We start from the raw sequence: 21,726 nt of genomic DNA, 5'->3' as shown, positions 1-21,726 counted from the left end.
TCTCGGGCAGCAGCCCAGGCCTCTCTCTCGGAAGCCCTGATGGGTGCCAAGGTCCTCCTGCCTGCCTCCTTGGCGCTTTCCTTCCCAAGCCCCACACTGTCTGTGTTTCCTCTTGAACATAAGGGGGTGGCCCAGAGCCAGCCTTGCCTAGGACCCCATCGGCCCCCTGGATTCGTGTTGGCAGCCGCTGGCGTTGGTCCTTGATGGCGTTGTCTTGGGTCGTGAGTGTGTATGATGTGTGTGTGTGCACACTCGGGTGCACCGGTATGCAGGGAGGTGGGAGAGAAGATGGAGAGGCGTGCGTGCACCAGTGGTCAGGTGCTGTGGGCATTCCAGAGCACTTGCTGGTGCTGTGTCCCATGGTGGGTGACAGATGAAATATAAAGTAGTGGTCAAAAGCCAGACCTTGGACCCAGACTGGATTCCAATTCAGCCATGCAACTCTCTAGCCCTGTGGCTCGGACCTTGTAATGAGGCACTCTCCATTGCTTTCTCCATCTGTGCTACAGGAAAAACCATCGTACCCCCTTCCTAGCGGCAGGGATTAAAGTGAGTGATTATGGGTCAAGTGCTGACAACAGTCCCTGGTCGTAGTAAGCATTCAGCAGGTGTCTGCTGTGGCTGTGGTTCCTCTGAGGGTGCTTGTGAGTGTGGCAGTGTGTTGGAGCCCCTACCCACGTGGCTTCGTCCCTCGTGCCCATTTTAGAAGCCCCAACCGCAGGAGCACAGGCCAGAGAAGGCTTGGGCAGAGTAGAAGGAAGAGAGTTTTGTAGGGGTGAACCAGGTCCCTGGATGCGGACAGAGGGGAAGGGTAGCGCCTTCCTCTCCCTGGAGCTGGGGGGGTGTGGGGGGTCCAGGCCCAGCGAAGGCCAGCAGGCCCGGCTGGCTCCTGCATGACTTATCTTTCTGCCAACATGTCTCCTTGGCAGGCCTCTGGGCAGAGGGAAACCTATAAATAGCTGATGGTCCATATGCCCCCCTAGCCTCCTATTTGACAGCCTCCATGGCTACGTGGGAGAGTCACTCTTTTTCTTGGGGACTGGGGTCCCCTTTTCCCAGTATCCTGGCTTGCTGCCACTCTCAGCAATGCCTGTGGAGCCCCCTCCTTCATTCATTTACTGATAACTGTGACAGGTCGGCCGTTAACTGCTTTACAGTCCTTAGACCATTGGGGTGGCCCCAGTCTGTCCATTTTACAGATAGAGAAGCTGAGGCTCAGAAGGGGAGTCCCTTGCCTGGGGGCACGCAGCTCAGAAGGGCAGAGCTGAGATTCGCATCTAGGGTATCAGACCTCTAAAGCCTTCACTCCTTGTCGACTGTGCTGTAAACTCCCCCTCCACCCCCAATTCCAGGTGCCCTCAAATCCTGGTCTGTCCAATAAGAAAACAGGAGATGCCAAAGAAATCCACCCCCAATTCCAGGTGCCCTCAAATCCTGGTCTGTCCAATAAGAAAACAGGAGATGCCAAAGAAAGCAGAGATTCCTGTGTATCTGGAACCCACCTAGGGAGGAGGAGCAGGGACAGCTGTGCTCTGGCGGCTTCCCTCCCATTTTTGAGCTCGAGGGCCCCGGGTCTTGGCATCCAAGCCTCCGCCTCACCCGCTGTGGCTCCAAGTCTGTCTCAGAGTGTCGGTGACCTTGCCTGCACAGTGGGCCGGGTCCCCTCCTCCCCACTGACCAGATCCTGGTTGTGAAAGCCGTGGTGACTCAGGCACAAGTCGCCGAGCCCACGTGGGTTCTCCTCACCACCAACAGTGACAGTTACTCTAGCCCTGGTTTCGTTTTCTGAAGTCCTAGGTTCAAAATGAAACCACATCCAGATGCCAAAAGGGAAAAAAGAAATATGCTGATTGATGAACATCTGCCTCTCCCAGAAGGCCGGCCCTGGGCTCGCAGGAAGCCAGGTAGCACGGGAGCCCCGAGGAGCTCCGACTGCACGGCCAGGGCAGGCTGCGTTCACTCTCCCCATGCCTGCTGCTTCCCTGCTGTGTGACCTTCGGTAAGCAGCTTGCCCTCTCTGGGCCTCGTTTGCCCCATCTGCAAAACGGTCCCTGGACGCTTTATGCCTCACAGAGCAGCAGTTGCGTGCAAAGCCTGAAGCCGAGTGCCAGGCACAGAGCAAGCGCTCAGCACGGGGTGACTTGTGGTCACAGGGCGGGTGGGACAGCCCTCTGTCCACAGCTCGCTGGGCCACAGCCTGACATGCGGGGTGGCCCTCCTCCCCGCTGGGCAGGCCCCAGGCTGCCTGGACATGAGGGGTCCAGCCAGCAGCTGGGGAGGGTGGCGGAGAATCAAAATCCTGGCCCACAGGGCTCAGTTTTTCAGTTTCTCTTTCCCACTTTGGCAAAGTTCTGCTGGGAAAAGCCACTCCTGGCCGGGACATGCAATCCCGAAGTTGTCCTCGGCCCCGGGCTCCTCCATCCTGCCTGCCTCCAATGCGTGGACCCCCCCCCCACTGAGCCTCCCACGCAAACCTGTGCCTCAGGGGAGCCCCGCACAGGGGGGCTTGCAGCATGGACTCCGCGGTCAGCTGGCCTGGGTTTAAATCCGTCACTTAATCGGCACGCGGCCCCGGGCAAGCTTCTTAGCTTCTCTGCGCCTCAGTCTTCTCCTCGCAAGATGGGGGCAATAAGGCACCCGTTTCCCTCCTTCAGGATCGATTCGGGGGGTATTGGTTGAGTGCCTGCTGCCTGCTGGAGCTCTTCAAGCAGAGAGAAGGCAGGGAATGCGTTTCAGATTGTGGAGAAATGGAGCAAGGGAGCGACGGGCTTTGTGGGCTTGGGGCAGGAGTGAGATCGGGCGGTCAGAGAAAGCCTTATGGACGGTGCTAGAATTGAGGGCTTTCTAAAAGTGGGCCGGAGGGGGCTCCAGGCAGAGAGCAGCTCGTGCAAAGGTCCTGTGGTAGGAATGCTTGAGGACCAGAGGCAGGCATGGTGCAGAGAACAAGGCAGTGAGTGCAGGGCTGAGGCATAGGGGTTGGTGGGGGTGCAGTCCATCAGGCAGGGCCTTGCTGGGAGGTGGGAAGGGCAGGACACAGCCCCAAAGCCCCAGGCAACACGACACAGCCCCAAAGCCCCAGGCAACACTATAGGATTGGGCTTGGAAAGAGCCCTCTGGCTGCTGATGTTCCAGACAGCTGAGTCTTTCGCCGCAATGACTCACAGTAGAGGCCTTGCGACACACTCACGACTATCCCTGACCCGCCAGGGTGTCACCACACCATCCCCTGAAATGAGTGCAAAGCCAGTAGGGACACTGTAGTAGGAGAGAGCACTGCTTGAGGAGTCCAAGGCCCAAGTCCTGGAGTCAGTCCTCACTTCCCAGGAGACCTTGGAATCACGGTTTACTGAGCCCCTGCCCTGGGCCAGGTGGCGACTTTTTGGTATATTGTCTTATTTACCCTCCCGCGTGGCTCCGTGAGGTGGGAATTATGTGTCGCCACTTAGCCGATGAGAAGAGCACTACTCACGTAGCTGGAGGACTTGGGAAAGGTATTTGGGGGAGGCCGAGTCCTCCTGGAGATGCTGCCTCGCTGCGTGGGGTAGAGCCTGGTCCCAGCCCATCCTGAAGGCAGGAATGATTGTGTGCTGCTGGGGACACTTGAGTCCACGGAGAACGTTCTCCTTTAGGGCAGAGGAGGCCAAAAGGCCAGGAATGGTGACATGCGTCAGTGACTGGACTCTAAAGTGACGATGGGATGGCTCCTCCTGGCCCTGGGGAGACTCGATGAGAACCTTCCAGCAGTCCCCTTATCCTCCCCGTGTGACAGGTAAAGAGACATGGGTCAGAGAATATGTGAAGTGGGTATTAACCAGCTTTCTGGAAGTAATGGAGGGGCAGGAAAGAGGATTTCTGAGAGCACTGGTTGTGAAGTCCAGACATACCTGGTTCCAGGCCCTGCTCCCCTCCACCCCCCACCCCCCACAACTCAATCGTTGAGCACGTGCCCTGGAGAAGCAGGCTCCGTATAGGGAGCCTGACGTGGGACTCGATCCTGGGACCCCAGGATCACACCCTGAGCCGAAGGCAACCACTGAGCCACCCAGGTGTCCCACCCGGTGCCTTTTCATCAGTAAATCCCTCATGACCTCACTTGGAGCCTATTTATTCTATTTTCATACACTAATAAGCCAATCCAGTTCCCATCCTTTTTAGGGTTTCCCATAAATGGCAAATTAAGTGTAGGCCGCTGAGAGCAAGAAGTGAGGGCAGCTACCTTTGGCAGTTGACAGAGGGCGTAAAAGCTATGAACCTGGACCCAGACCCTGACCTAGAGCAGGGCCACCGAGAGTCAGGGCCAGGATGGGGCCCAGAGGAGCGCTCAGCTCGGGGGCCGCTCGCTGGGGGAAAGCGGTTGCAAATGGCAGGCACCGGGAGGGGAGCTATTGGTTTCAGGGGAGGCATCTCGTTTCAGGGCGCACAGAACCAGCAGGAAGCTGGACAGGGGCCCGTGCCCTGGGAAGCCCAGTGTCTGCTGGCACAGAAGCCCCCCTCACCCACCCCTGGCCAGGCCGGCAGGACCCCGAGCACGCTCTGGGAGGAGATGCTCCTCGACCTGCATTTGAAGGGACAAGTGGTTCTGGGCCAAGGGACAAGACGGGAGCATGCTCCTGGCCGTGCAGAGCCCAGGCAAAGGCCTGGGGGCACACATTCGAGGCTGTGAGGGTGGCAGGCACGCGGCTAAGGGGAGCAGGAAGGGCTGGAGGCGCTGGCCGTGGCCTTTCCCTGCCCCGCGGTGAGGAGGCCCTCTGGGGAGCACCCTCTAGGCCGCCTGGCCTGCCCAGCGAGCCCAGAAAGGGGGCTGCGGCCACCAGCCCGAGAGCAGGTAACAGGGGGGGCTGCAGCCACGGAGTTTATAAACAGCACTCCCCTCTCCGCCGCTCTTCAGAGGCAACAGAGCTTTGCTGAGCACCTATTGAATACTTCACGGATGCGCTTTCATTTTTTTTTTTTTCCTCCTTAATTTACCTTTTCATTTTCTCGTATAAAATAATTAAAGTACTTTCCCCTCCTGGGACGTAACCACAGGCACCAGCCTGGCCTCTGTGCTCGCAGCTCTTTTTCTGTGCACTTATATAGCTGCGTTCCCCACCCCAAGCCCGGCCCCGTGAAAACGCGGTGTTGCTCCGTGCAGACTGTTTGCCTCTACCTCCTTCTCCATCTTGTCCTTTTCACTGCTGGTGATCTGGGGGGAGAGAGAGAGACAGAGAGAGAGAGAGAGAGAGAGAGAGAGATCAACTCCTATTCTTTAAAAACAAAACAAAGCTGGGTAGTATTTCCCGCTGACCCCAGTGCGTTCATAGGTAGTATCCCCTGTGGATGGACACGTGGGTTGTTTCCAACTTTTGGCCCTTGGTACCCGTGTGTGAGAAACACTTTGTACACTTTTTTTTTTTTTTTAAGAGAAAGAGAGCTCACGCACGAGCGCGTGCATGGGCATGGGGGGTGGTGCAGGGAGGCAGAGGGAGAGGGAGAGAGAGCATCCCAAGCAGGTTCCATACTCTGCGTGGAACCTGACGTGGGGCTCGATCCTCCAACCCCGAGATCATGACCCTGGGCTGAAATCAAGAGTCAGACAGTTAAGCCCCCCAGGTGCCCCAACACTCTGCACACTTTAAAGGTTAACAGGGGCCGCCTGGTTGCCTGCCAGCGTGCCTGTGCACGGATCCCCCCCTCAGCAGCCGCAGGGACAGTACCTGCTCCCCGGCACCCTCGCCGGCACTTGTTACAATTCACCCTTTTCCATTTATGCCCGTGCAGTGGGGGCAAAGGTGGCACCTCCGTGTCGCGTGAAGGCCTGCTCACTGATCGAGTCGACAGATGTTCCCCGAGGTCCTCATACGGACCAGGCTCCGTGCTGAGCCCTGGGGATGCAGCCGTCGCGATCAGGGGGCCCCTCGGACCGCTCCTCGGAGCTCGGAGAGGTTAAGAGCCAGGCCTGGGGTCATCCAGCAAGGGAGCTGGGAACAGAATCTGGGTCCGTAGGGCTCCGGAGCATGGGCTTTTTTTCCCTCCGGGGTCCCACCTCAAGTGGGCATCTCAGCCCAGGACCTGCAGCCTCTCCAGATCTGCTTCCACCCCCCACTGGCCCCCCCCCAGGACTGCCGGGGTCCCCTCAGTGGTCACTGAGGCCTGTAGGAATGGCATTCCCCTGGGGGCAGTGGGGCGGGGGGGTCCCACCGCAGGTGCGGCTGCATCCCACTGTTTCCCAGGCCACCCTTCCCCCACCGACATCCCACCCAGATGACATCTCCCCGCGTCTGCATGGCCTCTTGGTGGCTGAATTTAGCATCTGTTTCTGTTTCCTGAATTTGGGTTTCCAGCAGACTTGCCCCCAAACTATTGCCTCCCCACCCGAAACCAAGCAAGTGAAAGAATGAATCTGTGGTTTGATGTTTTTCCTCTTGTCATCGGGTGACTGACTGCGGGAGGGGGTTGTGTGCCTGTGAGCCGCCGGCTGGCGTGTGTTGCAGTGTGGGAGGGGAGGCGTGTGTGTGTGTGTGTTTAGGAGTCCACATGTAAACCTAGCTCTCTGGCTCTGAGCTCTCTTGGCTTGAATGATGACTTGTCTAGGGGACTGGTTACCTGCGCATACCTGTGCAAGTTTTTCCTGAGCGTTGGTTTCAGGGGCAAGTGGGGTTAAGGGTGGGTCCATGTGACGCAGCCTGTCTGCTTCCCGGTTCACTTCCTCTGTTACAGAGATCCTCTCTCCACAGTAGAAGATCTCCTGCCTTCAGCGATCATATTACCAAGGGACACTGCCCAGGAATAGGGAGGTCCTTTGGTGAGTAGGGCTCAAAGTCGCTGACCTTATGGTCTGACCCACTGTGTCTTTCTGCTCCCTTAAAATGTGCTCCCCAGAAGGGCTTCCTGGACTCTTGCGCTGAGGTGTCAGGGGACTATCACGGCATAATCTGGGCTTACATTTTATTTGTTTGTTTTATTTTCTTTTTTAAAAGTGGGGCTTGAACTCAAGACCCTGAGATCATGAGCCGGATGCTTAACCAATTGAGCCACCCAGGTGCCCCTTAGCCTTACGTTTTTACTAGGAAACCAGGTGGTTTTGGGCAAAGTGTGAATGTTTGACCTCAGACTTGCCCTCCAGACGACCTTCTCAAGCCATTTCACCCCTGAGGCTCAGCTTCTTCATCTGTAAAGTGGGAGCAGTGGTGCCGCCCACCTTCGGTGTGTGGATTCAGTGGAAACATTTATGTCAAAGCATCTGGCACCTCCTGGGTGCTCAGTGCATGGCGATTTCCCCAGCCCACATGGGAACCTTCCCCACATCCTCTCATAGGTGCGTGGTGCCCACCTGGAACCTCCCAGGGACCCAGGAAGTGCAGACTGCACCAGGCCCTCTGCCAGACGCTCGAGTGTGCATCATCTCAGGGACTCCCCCCACCCCCAGCCCCAGCGACACCTTGGGAGATGAGAGAGGAGCTCAGAAAGGGAAAAAAGCTGGGTGCTGAGGCCACACAACAGAGATGGGATGGGGACTCTCCACCTCCTGCTGCGGCCCGGGGTGTGCGCGTCCCAGCTCAGATCAGACTACCCGTGATTGACTATGGCAGGATATTAGTCTCAGGTTGATACATAGGTTCTGAAATGACCACCTTCCCCTGAGGCTCCCTGGGCGTCCGGTCCCCTTCCCTGCACTGTGGACACCCCCGTCGCTTCCACCCCTGTCCCTTTCCACCTGTCTCACCCCATTCCACTAACCCTAAATGCCAAATGAAACACAGAAGCAAGCATCCATGGACATACCAGGAATAGCAAGCATCCATGTGACCCCGGTAGGCATGAGGGGAGTTCTTGGGGGAAACGGGGCTAGTGTGAGTTCCCCCAGCTAGGAACTTGGGTCTGCCCCAAGAGGCTTGGTGATTTACAAGGGGAACCTACCCATTCCCACTGTCTGGTACTTCATGCCATAGGAATTGCAGAGTGCCTTCTCTGCGCAGAGCACCAGGCCTACCTATCCTACCCAGGCCTTCATGCCCACCACCTCTTTGAGCCCTCCCAGCCATCCACCAAGAGCACCCATTTTACAGATGACAAGGCTGTGGGGTTTTCTCCTGATTTCAGTGCACCAACCCCAGCTACCGTCCCTCTCTGCTGGCCCCAACGGCTCTTCCTCGTGTACCTTCTGTTCCTTATAGTCCAGTCTCCATAGCAGCTAACACCATCTTTAAAAGTGCACAGAACCCTGTCACTTGTCCAATTTTAAGACCCTTTTGTGACTTATCACACCAAATATATTGGTCAAGCTCCAATATATATATGGCACAGATTCCCCGTGCAAGTCCCTGTGTGGCCTGGCCTCCGCCCGGTACTGTCCTACCTCCCGTCCCACACCATCCAGTCTTTGGAACACCCCAAGCTCTTCCCTCTCCTTGGGGCCTTTGCACATGCTTTCTTTGGCCCAGAATATTCTCATAGGTCCATGGTTGCCCTGCATTATATGAACCTTGCTCCCTTAATACAACTGGATTGTGACTAGCAGATCATGGGTTGGTTTCTGTGTTCACTTGCTTGTGTCTCTCTTTCCCTTGTGTGCCTTGTATCCCCAGAGCCTAGCACAGCGCCAGAACACCCCTGGCTCCTTAGTAAAAGTTGGAACAGTGAGGATCAGAGAGGCTGATCACCAGCTCAGCATCACAGCAGAGAAACAAGAGCCAGGGTGGTTGGGACTTCAAAATGCACATCCCGAACCCCCCTCCCTGCTGGGGTACTGCATGTGGGTCGCAGAACAGTGTGGGGGCCTATGGGCATCCCATATATGTGTGTACACACATGTGTGCACCAAGATGGAAACAAAGGGCAAAGGAGGGCTCGGCCCAAGCAGGGGCCTGCCTGTCTGCTTCGAAGGCTTCTTGGGGTCTCCAGTCCACATCCATTTCTTCTGTGCTGGCATTGGCTCCTTACACCTGCACGAGGTCCCATCACAAGCCACACCCCTGCTCCTTTCACAGCCTCTTCCCTGCTTCCAGCTTCCACACCAGGCCCCCAAACACGTGACCTTGTTAGTGAAATCAAAATGCCCACTCAAGGAATAGTCATCCGGTGTACAAGCTTTAATCAATGTTGCATAGAAATCACTGTAGTAACATGTTCCTGCACAAAGGTGGACTTCCTTCTAGCCTTCCACGCGTGATGGCCCTTCTTACTTGGGTGAAACCAACACAGGAACAAGCCATGGGGTGCCTTCTCAGTTCTATTTCCGCCCTAAGGGATGGGAATGGGACAGGGACTTTTAGTAGCAAAATGCTTCATGCACTCGCTTCCTTCTTTGGGGTTTGAACCCATTTGTAACTAAATATGTGGTGTGGAGATAGAGCTTCTTAGACGGGCAGGATCTAAAGGGTCTTCTGCGAATCTATCCATTTGTCCCATTTATCACCCACCCATCCATGAATTCACCTAGTCCATCCATTTATCCATCATGACTTCATTAAACTAGGTCCAGGCTGCCCATTCATTCTGTCCAAACACCTGTGCATCCATCCATTGCATTCATCCATCGAGGTTAACCATCATCCACTAATCTGATCGTCCACCCACCTATCCAATCATCGTTTAACCAGTTCAGCCATCCTCTCATCGATCCTCCTACCTTCAGCTGTCCCAACTATGTCCAACCAATTCAGCACCCATTCACCAACCACATCCCTCCTACCACAGCCAACTAATCTGATCAACCATTGGTTCAAAGGACTGCTTTGTTACCCTACGAGCACATCAATCCAGTTTACTCACCATGCAACATCCATTCTGCTTTCCAGTCGTTCAATAGATCATTTCAACCCTCCCTCCCGCTTTCCTCTGCTGCCTCAACCAACCACCTAACCCATCTGTCACCCATCCTTCTACCAACCAATCTTCTAATGACTTACCCATCCAGCCTCTCATCCACCCATCCATGCTTCCATCTAAGCTAATCCGTAGTGTGTCCACCCTCCCAATCAACCTGCTCCAATTCATTTCAAGAACTGGTCCATCAGTGCATCATCTGTACGGCTCCCTGGTCACCCTGGCCTATGGCTCCTCTGTGCTTTGGCTCGCAGGCTCACGCAGCCTTTGTCTCACTACTGCAGGTGGGCTGCTCCCCCTCACCTGGGCAAGGGAGGACCTTGCGGCCCCTTCCCACCTGCTTGAAAGATACCTGAGTTCCGCCTCTTTGTTTTATACACCTGCTGGCTCCTCTTGACCACCTTCCTCTTGTTCACCTTTCCTTCGAAGTTCTTTCTGTTCTTGGGATAGCTGCAGGAATGGGTGGTGGGCCGAGGGGGACAGTGGTGGGAGTGCCTGGTGTGTTTTTGGTGCCTCGGTGGCAGGGTGGGGTGCGGGCTCTGGCTCTGATGGCCAGACGAGCTGTGGTGGCCAGTTGGGCTCTGGCTGGAGCTCCGGCTCTGGCTGCAGCTCTGGCTGCAGGTTTGGCAGTGGGAGCTGCAGGTGCACTGGCTGCAGGTGTGGCCTTGGGGCCGGGAGTTGCTGTGGGGCTGGGTGTGGGTGATGGGCAGGCTCTGTGTCTTGGTGTCCATGGGAGGCCACGCTTGGAGGGGCAGAGGCCTCCTCCTCCTCCTCCTCCTCTTGCAGCACACCCAGCTTTACAGAGGCCCTGGCGGCCTCTGGTTATATAGTTGGGGCTGATTGTGATGGCACAGGCCACTGGAGTGTAACAGATGTGGCCAGGCCAGGACAAAGCCCCTGCCCGTTACCCTCACCCCAGGGCAGGGCCATCTGCAGGGACACTTAGGGGGAGTCCCATCTGTTGGTTAAAAGTAGGGACCCGGGATGCCTGGGTGGCTCAGCGGTTAAGCGCCTGCCTTCAGCTCAGGGCGTGATCCTAGAGTCCTGGAGTCCCAGGATCGAGTCCCACATCGGGCTCCCTGCATGGGACCTGCTTCTCCCTCTGCCTGTGTCTCTGCTTCTCTCTCTGTCTCTCTTGAATAAATAGAGAAAATCTTTAATTAATTAATTAATTAATTAATTAATTAAAAAAAGTAGAGACCCTTGGGTCAGATGAGCTGGGCCTACGTCCCAGATCTGCTGCTTCCTCTCCCCTCTGGTCACTCATCGGGGCATTCGCCTCTCTGCGTCCCAGTTCCCTGGCTTGTAGAACAAAGACAATAAGAATTCCCCCTCCACCCCCCCTGGGCATTGGACAATTTAAATGAGAGAATCTCCATCCAGCGGTTGGCTCGGGGCCAGCTCCCAGAAAGAGCTCAATACCCTTTGTCTAAGCACCCCCAGTGCGTCTCTTCATTCCCCCCACGCTGCGTGGTAGCCAGGAACACCTCTCTGACCCCAGTGCAGAGGACCAGCTAGGTGGGTGGTGGGCTGGTCAGGTGCATGACTGGTGCATGAGCCAGACGGTGGGTGGGCAGGCGTTGGATGGTTGGATAAGTAAGAGGCCCGACTGCTGGGTGGGCCTGGGGTCTTCCTGGTGAGCTCAGCTCCTCTGCAAGATTTAAAGCTGGGGTGCTTAGAGCTCGGTTCCAACCCCAGTTTGCCCTCATATCCAGTCTTGGGTGGAGTATTTTGGTTTTCAAGGCTTGGTTTCCTTATCCACCAAAGGGACGTCGTTCCTTCCTTCGTGGGTATCCTTCTGAGCCCCAGATGCCTGGCAAGCCCCAGGAGCCCCCGAGAGCCTGCCTTTCTCTTGATTCCCGCCTGCTCCCCTCCCTGCGGGTGGAGCCCCCCTGTCCTGGTCACACACCCTGGCCCTGCTCAGCTGTCCCAGCTCCTGCGTCTGCACGTGGCCCCGTTGGAGCGCCCCCGTCCAGCGCTCAGTGTGCAGCCGCCACAGCTCCCCCCACACTTGGCCGAAGCCCCTGGGCCTAGCTCCTGGCCTCTCGCACCTGTGTCTCCCACCGGCCCCACCATGGACCTCCCTCCCCTCCCCCAGCCAACCTCTGCTTCTCTCCGTTGCTCATGCGCTGCTCTGCCTCTGGTTTTGAGGCTGCTTTTGTTGTAGGTGGGTGCTAAGCACATCCCACCAGGCAGGGCAGACACGGCTCTCGTTTCCCAAGCACTTCTGTGTGGCTGGCCTCCGGGCCCAACCCCGTCTAGGCAGCTCTGCCCTGGAGCCTCCCAGTGACCCCGTGTGGTGGGCTGGACGGTGGCCCCCAAAAGCTACGTCCGTGTCCCAACCCCTGGCACCCATCACAGTGAGCATATCTGGAAAGAGGATCTTTAAGTAGATGAAGGATCTTGAGAGCATCCAGGTGGGCCCCCACGCCCACAGACAGGTGTCCTTGTGAGACACAAGATGAGGGGACAAAGGCCATGTGGGGGCAGAGGCAGAGATTAGAGTGACGGGGCCATCAGCCGAGGAGGGCCTGGGGCCACCGTGAACTGGTCAAGGCAGGCAGGATTCTCCCCCAGGACCTCCCGAGGGAGCGTGGCCCTGCTGGTGCCTTCATCTCACACTTCTTTGCCTGTAGACTGTGATAGAATAAACCTCTGTTGCCTTACGCCAGCAAATCTGTGATAATTTGTTCTAGCAGCCCTGAGAAACTAATGCACCCTGGGAAGTAGGTGTGATTAGTAGATGTTCCAAAGGGGAAGCAGGCCCAGAGAGGTGGAGGGACCAGCCCAGAGTCCCACAGCTCGTCGGTGGCAGAGCCAGGATTCAAATCCAGGTCTGGCCCCTTCCGTTCTTGCCTTCTGGTCCCTAAAGGGTCCGTGGGGATCACAGAGGGCACAGGTGGCTCTGTCCTAATGGCTCTGCCTTGTGTGGGCTCCGTGGGGCTGGTGGGGGGCGGTGGTCAGTGCTGGGCCACTCTGTGAAGACTGGGTCTCTGGGCCATCTCGCCCACCCTCTCCTACTCTCCCCCACCCCTCCCATCTTCTCACCTTCTCCCCCCTACCCCGCACCCTCCCACTGACCCTCCACGGCTGACCCCCCACACCCCCACCCTCGAGTGCATAGTGGGACAGAGACTGTGCCTTATTCATCTCAGGGCCCATCGTGCCTGGCGCACAGCAGGGGCTCGACAGAGGTTTGCCAGGAAGACGATGGGGCAGGTGGACAGAAGGACCCCACTGGCCCACCGGGTTACAGTGGGGCCTCTTCCTTCCGACGTCACTCGCCCTCTGCAGGCGTCAGCAGCAGCCTCCCCTTCGAGGAACTCGGGGCTACTCCCTACCCTCACATCTGCTCCCAGAGAACCTGAGACTCCCCTGGAAATACTGTAACCCCCAGCAGCCCTGATCAAGACCCTTCTCGGGCCCGGATGGCTGGTCCTTGGGGGACTGAGGGAAGTGGGGGTGAACACATTTGTCCTTCCTTTTGGGAAGAGAAGGGTTAAGGGAGCCAGGGCAGGATGGGTGAGAGACACGTTCTGAAGCTTCCTGAAGGCCGGAGTAAGCAGACACCAGCCAGCGGCCTGGGTTCTGCATCTGGACCTGGCAGCTTCTCTGGGCTCCCTCTGCCTGTTGCTGTGATGAGGGCAGTGGCAGCTGGACCCCTTCATAAACTAGAAGTCAGCCTCTGGGGGCAGGGGGCAGGGGGCAGGGCACAGATGGTCACCTTGGGTGTGAAGATAGTAGCAGAGGACTCCAGACCCTTCCGTAAGCTCTGCCCCTCAAACCAGGGCCAGTGTGGCAGGTGCAGCCACCGTGACCCCAGCAACACTTCCTGTCTTACACACTCACTGCCTGCCAGGCCTGATCCCACCCACCCCTGCGGGTACTTCTCCCAAACGATTAGCCTGTGGTCACAGTTAATCTCACCCTTCAACAGGGAAGGGCCAGGCTGAGGCTCAGAGACAGACTGGGACTTGCTCAAGGTCACACAACTAGCAGAAAGAGATTTGAGCCCAGGTCTGTGCTTGCTGGCCCTTTGGGTGCTTTCCGCCTGCACCTGCCCAGACCCAGAGAGGAATCTCCTGCTTCCCCTGCCCCCCCCACAGGCAGGACGGGCTGACCACATTCCCCCCCCACCAACAAAAGCTGGAGAGGGTGGCTGAGAAGTCATGGGGTGGGCCCTGTGAGAACTTCTGGCTGGACAGCAGGATCAGGGGTGGCGGACTGCTGCTCTCCAACCCTCCCGAAACACACACACACACACACACACACACACACACACACACACACGCCCATATAACACCACAGGAGGCGAGAAGTCCTTGGAGACTTTTTATTGACTCTTTTCTGAAAGTTCTTCTCGCTGGAACAGTGGCAGGAATGTCTTCCTGGGCCACCGTCGTGGGTCAGGAGTGCGTCTGCTTGGGCTCGGGGCTCTGCTGGGCCACGGGGTCTTCCTCGGCGCCCTCCTCCTCCTGCCTCTCGGCCTCCATCAGCAGCAGCTTGCCCTGCACCGGGAGCTCCTCCTCTTCCTCCTCCTCCTCCTCCTCCTCCTCTCCCTCCTCCTCTTCCTCGCCTTCTGACGACAAGGAGAAGTTATCCTGACTCACGCAGGCCATGAGCTTCTTCATGGAGGATTCGTGGCCCCGGCTGTGGCCTGTGCCGAGCTTGGCACAATGGGAACCCATCGCCAGCTCTGGCTGCCTCTCCAGACTGGGAGGGAAGGCCACTGTGGGGGGAGTGGTGGGCCGTGAGGACAGTAGGCAGGGCGCTGACATCACAAAGGGGCCCCTGGAGCCCCCACCCCCACCCTTGGATACCTGAGCCCCAGGCCAACATCTGACTCAAACCTGGGCTGCCAGCAGCCCCCCTGAGCTCCCACCACCTGCAGGCTGGGGCCCAGTCAGAATTCCAGGCCAGCTGCCTCGCCTAGCCATGTTGCCTCCTCCACCAGGCCTCGTTTGTGCTGGCAAAAGTCCCCCCCCCCCCCCCTTTAGCTGAGATGGCAGTTGGGGATAGGATTTCCAGAAGCAGGAGAGCACATAGACTCCTCCCCACATTCCAGAAATACCCAGCCCAAGAGAGCTGTTGACAGTATGTGAAGATGGGTCAGAAGAGTGGCTACTTTTGGGGAGTGGGTAGTTGGCATGAGGGAAGGGAGAGCCGGGACACATCTGATTTCTTGGCCTGGGGCCCAGGAAGAGGGTGAGTCAGGGGAGGCTACACAGGTGCACTTAAAACTTGCACCCTATGTATATTGAGCATAGCTTAATATGTATATTAAGCTATATAATATGTATAAGTACATATGTACTAAGCTAATATATATTACATATATATATTACATATTATATATTACATATATGTAATATGTATATTAAGCTATGCTCTTAGAAAAAAAAAAAACCCTACTAACTCTTTGGGTCACAGGTCTCTCTTTTTTTTTTTTTTTTTTAAGATTTTTTATGTATTTATTGAGAGACAGAGGCAGAGTCACAGAGGAAGAAGCTCCCTGCGGGGAGCCCCATGTGGGACTTGATCCCAGGGAGGGGTCACAGGTCTCTCTACGCCTGCCCGTACCACACAATCAGTCCTTTCTGAGCACTTGGGATGGAAAATGGATTCCTGCCAATTTTCTGCCCCAAATCTTTAGCTGAATAAGGACCCTCCTCCAGGGCTCTTGAGGTGGGGAGACTAGCCTGGATTGTCTGGGTGGGCCCTAACTGCACTCAGTAGTGTCCTTAGAAGAGAGGCCGGGGAATTTCACTCAGGAGGAGCTTCAGAGGCAGAAATAGGTTCTGCCCTAGAGCCTCCAGAGGGAGCAGGCCCTACCAACAGGGCCCTAAAGGCTTGTGGTAATGTAGGGCCTCAAACGCTTGGTCTACAAGGCCCTGCATTACCCTGGCTGGACTTTGATTCCCTCCATCCTGGCCTTGTTCTTGCTGGAGCACACCAGACCTGCCATCCATCTCTGTACAACTCACACTATCCCCAGTTACCCAGCATCCATCCATTAGGCAGAGTAGCGAGGGGCAGCATGAACCCTGGCTCTGGGTGACGAGGACACCCATAGGGTTACAGGGTGACATGCCAGCATGGTATGGGATTTATTCGTAGATAGTCTCTGTGCCATTTTGCGCAAAGGGGACCCCGACAGCAAGTGTATTTATCTCAAAGGGGGACCCCGACAGCAAGTGTATTATCTCAAAGGAGACCCCAACAGCAAGTGTATTATCTCAAGCTTTATTTGGCAGATGACTCGGGCTCATTTTAGTCACAATTTTGTGGGCTCCTTGCAAACTCAGGGCTTGGGCATCCCAGGTCGGGGGATCGCCGTTGTCTCGCGAGGTGGTTCTCCGGCGGGTGACTTTTCCTTACTTTCCAGCCGGGGGTGCCAATGGGCCCGGGAAGGTTTAGTGGCACCTCCTGTATCTCCTCCTCCTGACCCTTCTGGAGCCTGTTGGGAAAGAGTTCTGGTTGGGGGGCCGTGGGGATGGGGCTGGGGGCCGTGAGGGGCAGGGCTGGGGACCAGCCGGACCTCGGTGATGTCTCCTGTGCCTGCAGGCCCGTCTGCGGCGCCTCCGGCAGGAGCGTCGCCGCCTCCGGTGGACCCTGTACCGTCGCCTCCGGGAGCAGTGCCTGTGTCTGTAGTGATAGTCTTTGTTGGTCCTTCCTTCGGCCGTGGGGATGTCCTCGGGGTTCACAGCCTGCTCCTCCTCCTGCTCCTGGCACTGTCGCTGCTGCTCATGCCCATGCTGTGGATGTTCGCTGGGACTCCTCCCGCGGCATCGGACCATCGTGCTGGCCGGGCAGGTGGCGGAGGCTGAGGCTGCAGCTGGCCTTGGGGTGGGGGAGGAGGGCTGAGGCCTGCCCACCTGCGCTTGCTGTTGATGTTGGTCTGGTCTGCTAGCCGCTCTTTGGGGACACGTATATAAAGGGGGCCCCCCACTATGACTCAGTGGCCCCACCCCACCATTGTTTCCACCCTGGCCCTGTCAGTGCCGCCCCCCCCCCCCCCATAGCCATGCAGCAGCTTTGCCTCGCCTAGAAAATGTGTCCCTGGTCCCTTGTAGCCACAAGAACATTGCCACCTTTTTCTGGTCCAAATCCAAGCCCGTGGCTCAGCTGGTGTGAATTCACACAGTCTTTTCTGACGCTTCCTCACCACCTCGGGGCCGTGCCGTGATCTGGGGTTTTATACGGGTTGCCCGCATGTCAGCGTATGCCAGGCATTGGTTCATTTACTTTCCATCCATTCACTCCTTCACTCCTCCCTGTGAAAATTCCTATTTTCCGTGGAGAGAGCGGGCTTAAAGAGGTAGTGTGATGCTTGGGCTAGGCTGGGTGTCAATCTGTCACCCTCCAAACATGCCATCTTCAGATCTCCTGGGTCTCACTCTACTTTGAAGATCCCATTAAAACCCAGAATCTGAATCGGAGCAACCAAACGAACTTCCCCATGGATGTTACCTGAGGTGCAAGGGGACTTTCTGGATGTGCGATGGGAAGATCATCCTGGATTATTCTGGGTGGGGCCAGTGTGGTCCCACAAGGGCCGTGAGTCAGGGAATGCAGGTCTAGCCTCAAGGCGCTGGGAAAGACAAGGAAACCGGTTATTCTCCCTTGGAGCCTCTAGAAACACAGCCCTGCCCACACCTGGATTTTAGATCATTTTGGAATTCTGACCCTGCAAAACCAATAAATTTGGGTTTTAAGCAACAAAGTTTGGGCTAATTTGTTAAAGCGGCAATAAACTAAAACAGAGGGGCTTAAAATTCTTCCCTAGTGTGCTGTTATTAGTGACCTTGGGGGTGGCACTTATTAAAAATACGGGTGCCCAGGGATCGCCCCCAGATGCTGCTGAGTCTGAAGCTTCTAGAGCTAGAGTTTGATCTATTTGTAAAAGCCTGCCCCAGGGCGGGAGAGAGGAGGGTCTGTGTCCAGCCATCCTGCCGTTTGGGTGACAGGAAGCCATCTAGTGATTGGGGTCATGCAAGCGGGTTCAGTCCCATTCCATGTCCTTACCTGAAAAGACAGGATCATGTATACCTGTCTCTCAAGGTCAGCACGAGGCCTGGAGGTGATGACCGCATGGTGCTCAATAAATGAGAAGTGCTTAAATGAGAAGTGCTAAGTAGCCCTGTCACTTTGGGGTACCGGGTCACGGAGTTCCCAGTCACGCATGAGTTGCCCTGGGCTCTCTCTGCCACCATGTGATGATTATAATTGACGTGCTCTGAGGTCTACTTAGCTCCAAGTTTCCAAGAGTCTCGTGAACCACCTCCATGGCTGAGGGGCAGAGGAGACGGACAAGTCACCTCGTTTTCTCAGCTGGGGAGGTGTGTTCAGCTCCACTCCTGGGCAAGGCACCGTCGCAGTGCTCAGGCCTCCAGGGCTGCTAGAGGACCACGCAGGGGCAGAAACCTAGGTGGACACTTTGCAGAGAAGTGGGATTTAGATAAACCTGGAGCTTGAGCTGCTGCTTTCCTTGGTTCTCCCAGGGTCGGGGGGCGGGGGGGGGGGGGGGAGCCAGCCCAGAGCCAGTTTCCGTGACCCATTTCCAGCCGTGCACAGAAAGCCATGGAGCACAGTGCAGAGGCCTGAGGCCCCGGGGTCAGGGTCACAAAGGGATGGTGGGTGGGATCAGGGGTGCTGGGTGGTGGTGCAGATTCGGGTTGTGACCAGAGCGGAGCAGAGAGTGGAACAAGATCCAGTGATGCAGTGACCACGGGCACTCGTGTGCCCTCTTCCCCGAGAGCCCTCCCACCACCCCGAGCCCCGTCAAGGCAAACAGACGAGAAGGGTGATTTTTTCATCATTTATTGACAGGCGGCATTGTTCGTTAGCAGGCTCCTGTTCACTTCATCGAGCGGGTGGCATGTTCAGGAGGCGGCAGGGGGGTCTTGGCTGGTGGTTGCGCAGCGGAGTGCGGTGGGCTGGCGAGTCTGGGCGTTCATTCATCTTCTCCTACAGCGCACCACGGTGTAGCGGCGGCAGCACACTGCGGGGAGAGGCCGGCTGGAGATCAGCTCGGCGGGAGCCCCCCCAGCTGTACCCCGGAGCACCCCACCACCCCCAGCCCCACGGGGCGGCCCCCCCCCACCTCTCCTTCTCCGCCTCCGACAACATCGCCTCCTTCGTCTGCGGCATCTGCGTCTCCGGCGGCGGCATCTGCTCCGGCTTTGGCTGCGGCAGCATCGGTATCTGGCCATGGCGCTGGATGGATCCGGCCCGGATGCTCAGAGCAGGGGGACCACCTTGGTTGAGCCAGCCAACCTGTGAGCAGGTGGAACTTCGTGGGCTGTGAGCCGGGGGGCTGACCCCTCGGCCTCTTATAGACACAGGGCGGGCCCTGGGCATTGTGAGGTCGCGGGGGGCCTGGACCTCACAGACGGCGGCCAGCGCTGTGCTGATCGTGTCCATATATGGGCATGTAGGGGGGCAGGGTGGGCCCCCCCAGGTCACCAGCCCACCGGCCCGGGGGAACCAAGCCGGCTTCTCTGTAAAGGGTGCTCGCTCACTCAGTCAATTCACAAAAAAACAAACTAACAAACAAAAAATCACTGAACCCCTACTGCGTGCCAGATTCTGGGCTAGGCCTCGGCATCCAGTGATAAAGCCGACACGTTCCTGCCTAAATAACTGTATAATCGAACCACGGGAGATACGAATGAAACCACCACACAGTAATTAAAATTGTGCAAAAACGCCAAGGCCACTTGGGGGTTTCCTGAAGGTGTAAGAGGTTGGGGGGATTTGACCTCAGGGAAGCGCCAAGAAAGCTGCCTAAGGAAGCGCTGGTGAGGGACACCTCGGTGGCTCGGTGGCTCAGAGGTTGAGCAACTGTTTTTGGCTCAGGTCGTGATCCCGGGGTCCTGGGATCGAGTCCCACATCGGGCTCCCTGCAGGGAGCCTGCTTCTCCCTCTGCCTGTGTCTCTGCCTCTCTCTCTGTGTCTCTCATGAGTAAATAAATAAAACCTTGAAAGAAAGAAAGAAAGAAAGAAAGAAAGAAAGAAAGAAAGAAAGAAAGAAAGAAAGAAAGAAAGAAAGAAAGAAAAGAGCTGGTGAAGTGAATTCCTAAGGGGTGAGTCAGCATGGAGGAGGGAAAAGCATGTGGGGAGAAGGAACAGCTGCTGCAAGGCTCTGAGGCACGTGGGTTCCATTTATATGAAGTGTCCAGAAGACAGAAATCCGTAGACACATCTGTCCATGGGTCGCTGCTCGGGAGCTGCCTAGCCGGGCACAGGGCTTCCTTTACGGGCGATGCAAATGTTTTGGAACTAGATGGCGGTGATGGTTGCACAACAGCGTGAACTTACTAAATGACCCTGAATCGTTCATTTTTAAAGTGGTGCGTTTTGTTATGTGCGTTTTACCTCAGTTGGAAGGAAAAACGTCCCAAGGCTGAGAGGTGCTTGGCAAGCGTGCAGAATCGAAGGGGGACCCCCGTGGTTGGGGCAGAGAGCACGGGCAAGCTTGGGCAAGATGGAGCTTGGTGTGATCTTTCCAGGGCCCCGCATGAGTTTTAGGGTCAAGGGGAGTAGCAGTGAGAATTAAAAGGGATTAGTTATAACCCAAAACCGAACGTATCTGACTTCTGGATGGGAGTGTTATGTTTTACTTAGGAACGCCGAGGTGCTTTGGCAGGTGTCCTTGTGTTGGGGATACACACGCCCGAGCATTTAGGCACAATGGGCGTCGTTTTGCCTGCCAGCTGCTGTCAAGCGATTCAGAAAAAAAAACAGGAGTGATGAGCTGGTACCTACATAGGGAAAGAGGAGGACCAAGGGCCGAGGGAGAGGTGGGTAGTGGAGTAAATGAAATACAATGTTAACACGAGACCAGTCTGGGTGAAGGGGAGTTCTTTGTATGGTTTTTGCAACCTTCCTGTAACTTTGAAGTCATTTCAAAATAAACTATGGAGATTATTTTTTTAAAAACCCCAAAACAGAGGAGGGACGTCTGGGTGGCTCTGTGGTTGAGCATCTGCCTTTGGCTCAGGTCCTGATCTTGGGGTCCTGGGATCAAGTCCCGCATCTGCCTGTGTCTGTGCCTCTCTCGGTATGTCGCTCATGAATAAATAAATAACATATTAAAAAAAAAAAAAGGAGGAAAAGTTAGGAGGAAGTTCTTCCAAGGTTGGTATAGAGGCTCCACCCTTCTGAAGGGTCCAGCCTTTTTTTTTTTTTTTTTAAGATTGTATTTATTTATTCATGAGAGACACACAGAGAGCGAGAGGCAGAGACACAGGCAGAGGGAGAAGCAGGCTCCATGCAGGGAGCCTGATGTGGGACTCGATCCCCGGTTTCCAGGATCACACCCTGGGCCGAAGGCAGGCGCTAAACCGCTGAGCCGCCCAGGGATCCCCGGGTCCAGGCTTTTTTTATCTTTTGGGTCTGGCTTCAGCAAGTGCTTTACGTTCTCAGGGTTGCCTCCTAAATCCAAAATCAGGGCTGCCACGGACAGTGGTGCAGTTCGTGTACTGCTCAAAGCTCCCAGCTGAGGTATTGAATGGGAACTGAATGAAACCCAGCCTGTGCTCTGCTTGCCAAGCCAGGCCCAGCACCCACAGGCAGGCTTCTGCCCACAGGAGCTGTTTTCTAATTGACTGCTCACAGTGGAAGTCTTTTTTTCTAATTCTAACAAAGGCACACTAAGGGCTAGCCTCGGCCCTGCTGGAAATCCAGCCCTAGCCACTGTCCAAGCAGGATGGGAGAAGAGGAGGGGGTGGGGTGCAAAAGGAGTCATTATCCTGTAAAGAGCTTTCCCAGACACCAGGCCCAGCAACTTCCCTTCTGATCATTCGCCTTTACTTCAAAGAGCACCCTGCCCCTCAGGATAAAGCTGCGTTCTTCAGAGGAGGAAAGGAGCCAGTGGACAGTTAGTGCATTTTGCCCTAGAGGGGATGCAGCCAGAAG

At 56.2% G+C, this 21,726-nt stretch overlaps 3 protein-coding genes across 3 annotated transcripts; all 3 read right to left on the bottom strand.

Annotated features, from left to right (window-relative positions):
* Positions 1-9,056: 9,056 nt before the first annotated feature.
* On the bottom strand, positions 9,057-10,622 carry TNP2 (transition protein 2). The gene is made up of 2 exons (XM_025416496.3): positions 10,160-10,622; positions 9,057-9,222 (listed from the first exon to the last, which is right to left on the bottom strand). The coding sequence occupies exons 1-2, from the start codon at positions 10,536-10,538 to the stop codon at positions 9,212-9,214; spliced, it is 390 nt and encodes a 129-aa protein (XP_025272281.1). The 5' UTR covers positions 10,539-10,622; the 3' UTR covers positions 9,057-9,211.
* A 3,504-nt stretch (positions 10,623-14,126) lies between these two features.
* Positions 14,127-15,035, bottom strand: PRM3 (protamine 3). The gene has a single exon (XM_025416494.2). It carries the CDS (start codon positions 14,583-14,585, stop codon positions 14,214-14,216), a length of 372 nt encoding a protein of 123 aa, XP_025272279.2. The 5' UTR covers positions 14,586-15,035; the 3' UTR covers positions 14,127-14,213.
* A 1,001-nt stretch (positions 15,036-16,036) lies between these two features.
* PRM2 (protamine 2) lies at positions 16,037-16,726 on the bottom strand. Its single transcript, XM_025416498.3, has 2 exons — positions 16,346-16,726; positions 16,037-16,264 (listed from the first exon to the last, which is right to left on the bottom strand). The coding sequence occupies exons 1-2, from the start codon at positions 16,602-16,604 to the stop codon at positions 16,221-16,223; spliced, it is 303 nt and encodes a 100-aa protein (XP_025272283.1). The 5' UTR covers positions 16,605-16,726; the 3' UTR covers positions 16,037-16,220.
* Positions 16,727-21,726: the final 5,000 nt, after the last annotated feature.

This window comes from Canis lupus, chromosome 6 (genome assembly GCF_003254725.2).
Source record: "Canis lupus dingo isolate Sandy chromosome 6, ASM325472v2, whole genome shotgun sequence".
Lineage (NCBI taxonomy): Eukaryota > Metazoa > Chordata > Mammalia > Carnivora > Canidae > Canis > Canis lupus.
Note: the sequence above shows the minus strand (reverse complement) of the source record. Positions and strands in the feature narration are given on the sequence as shown.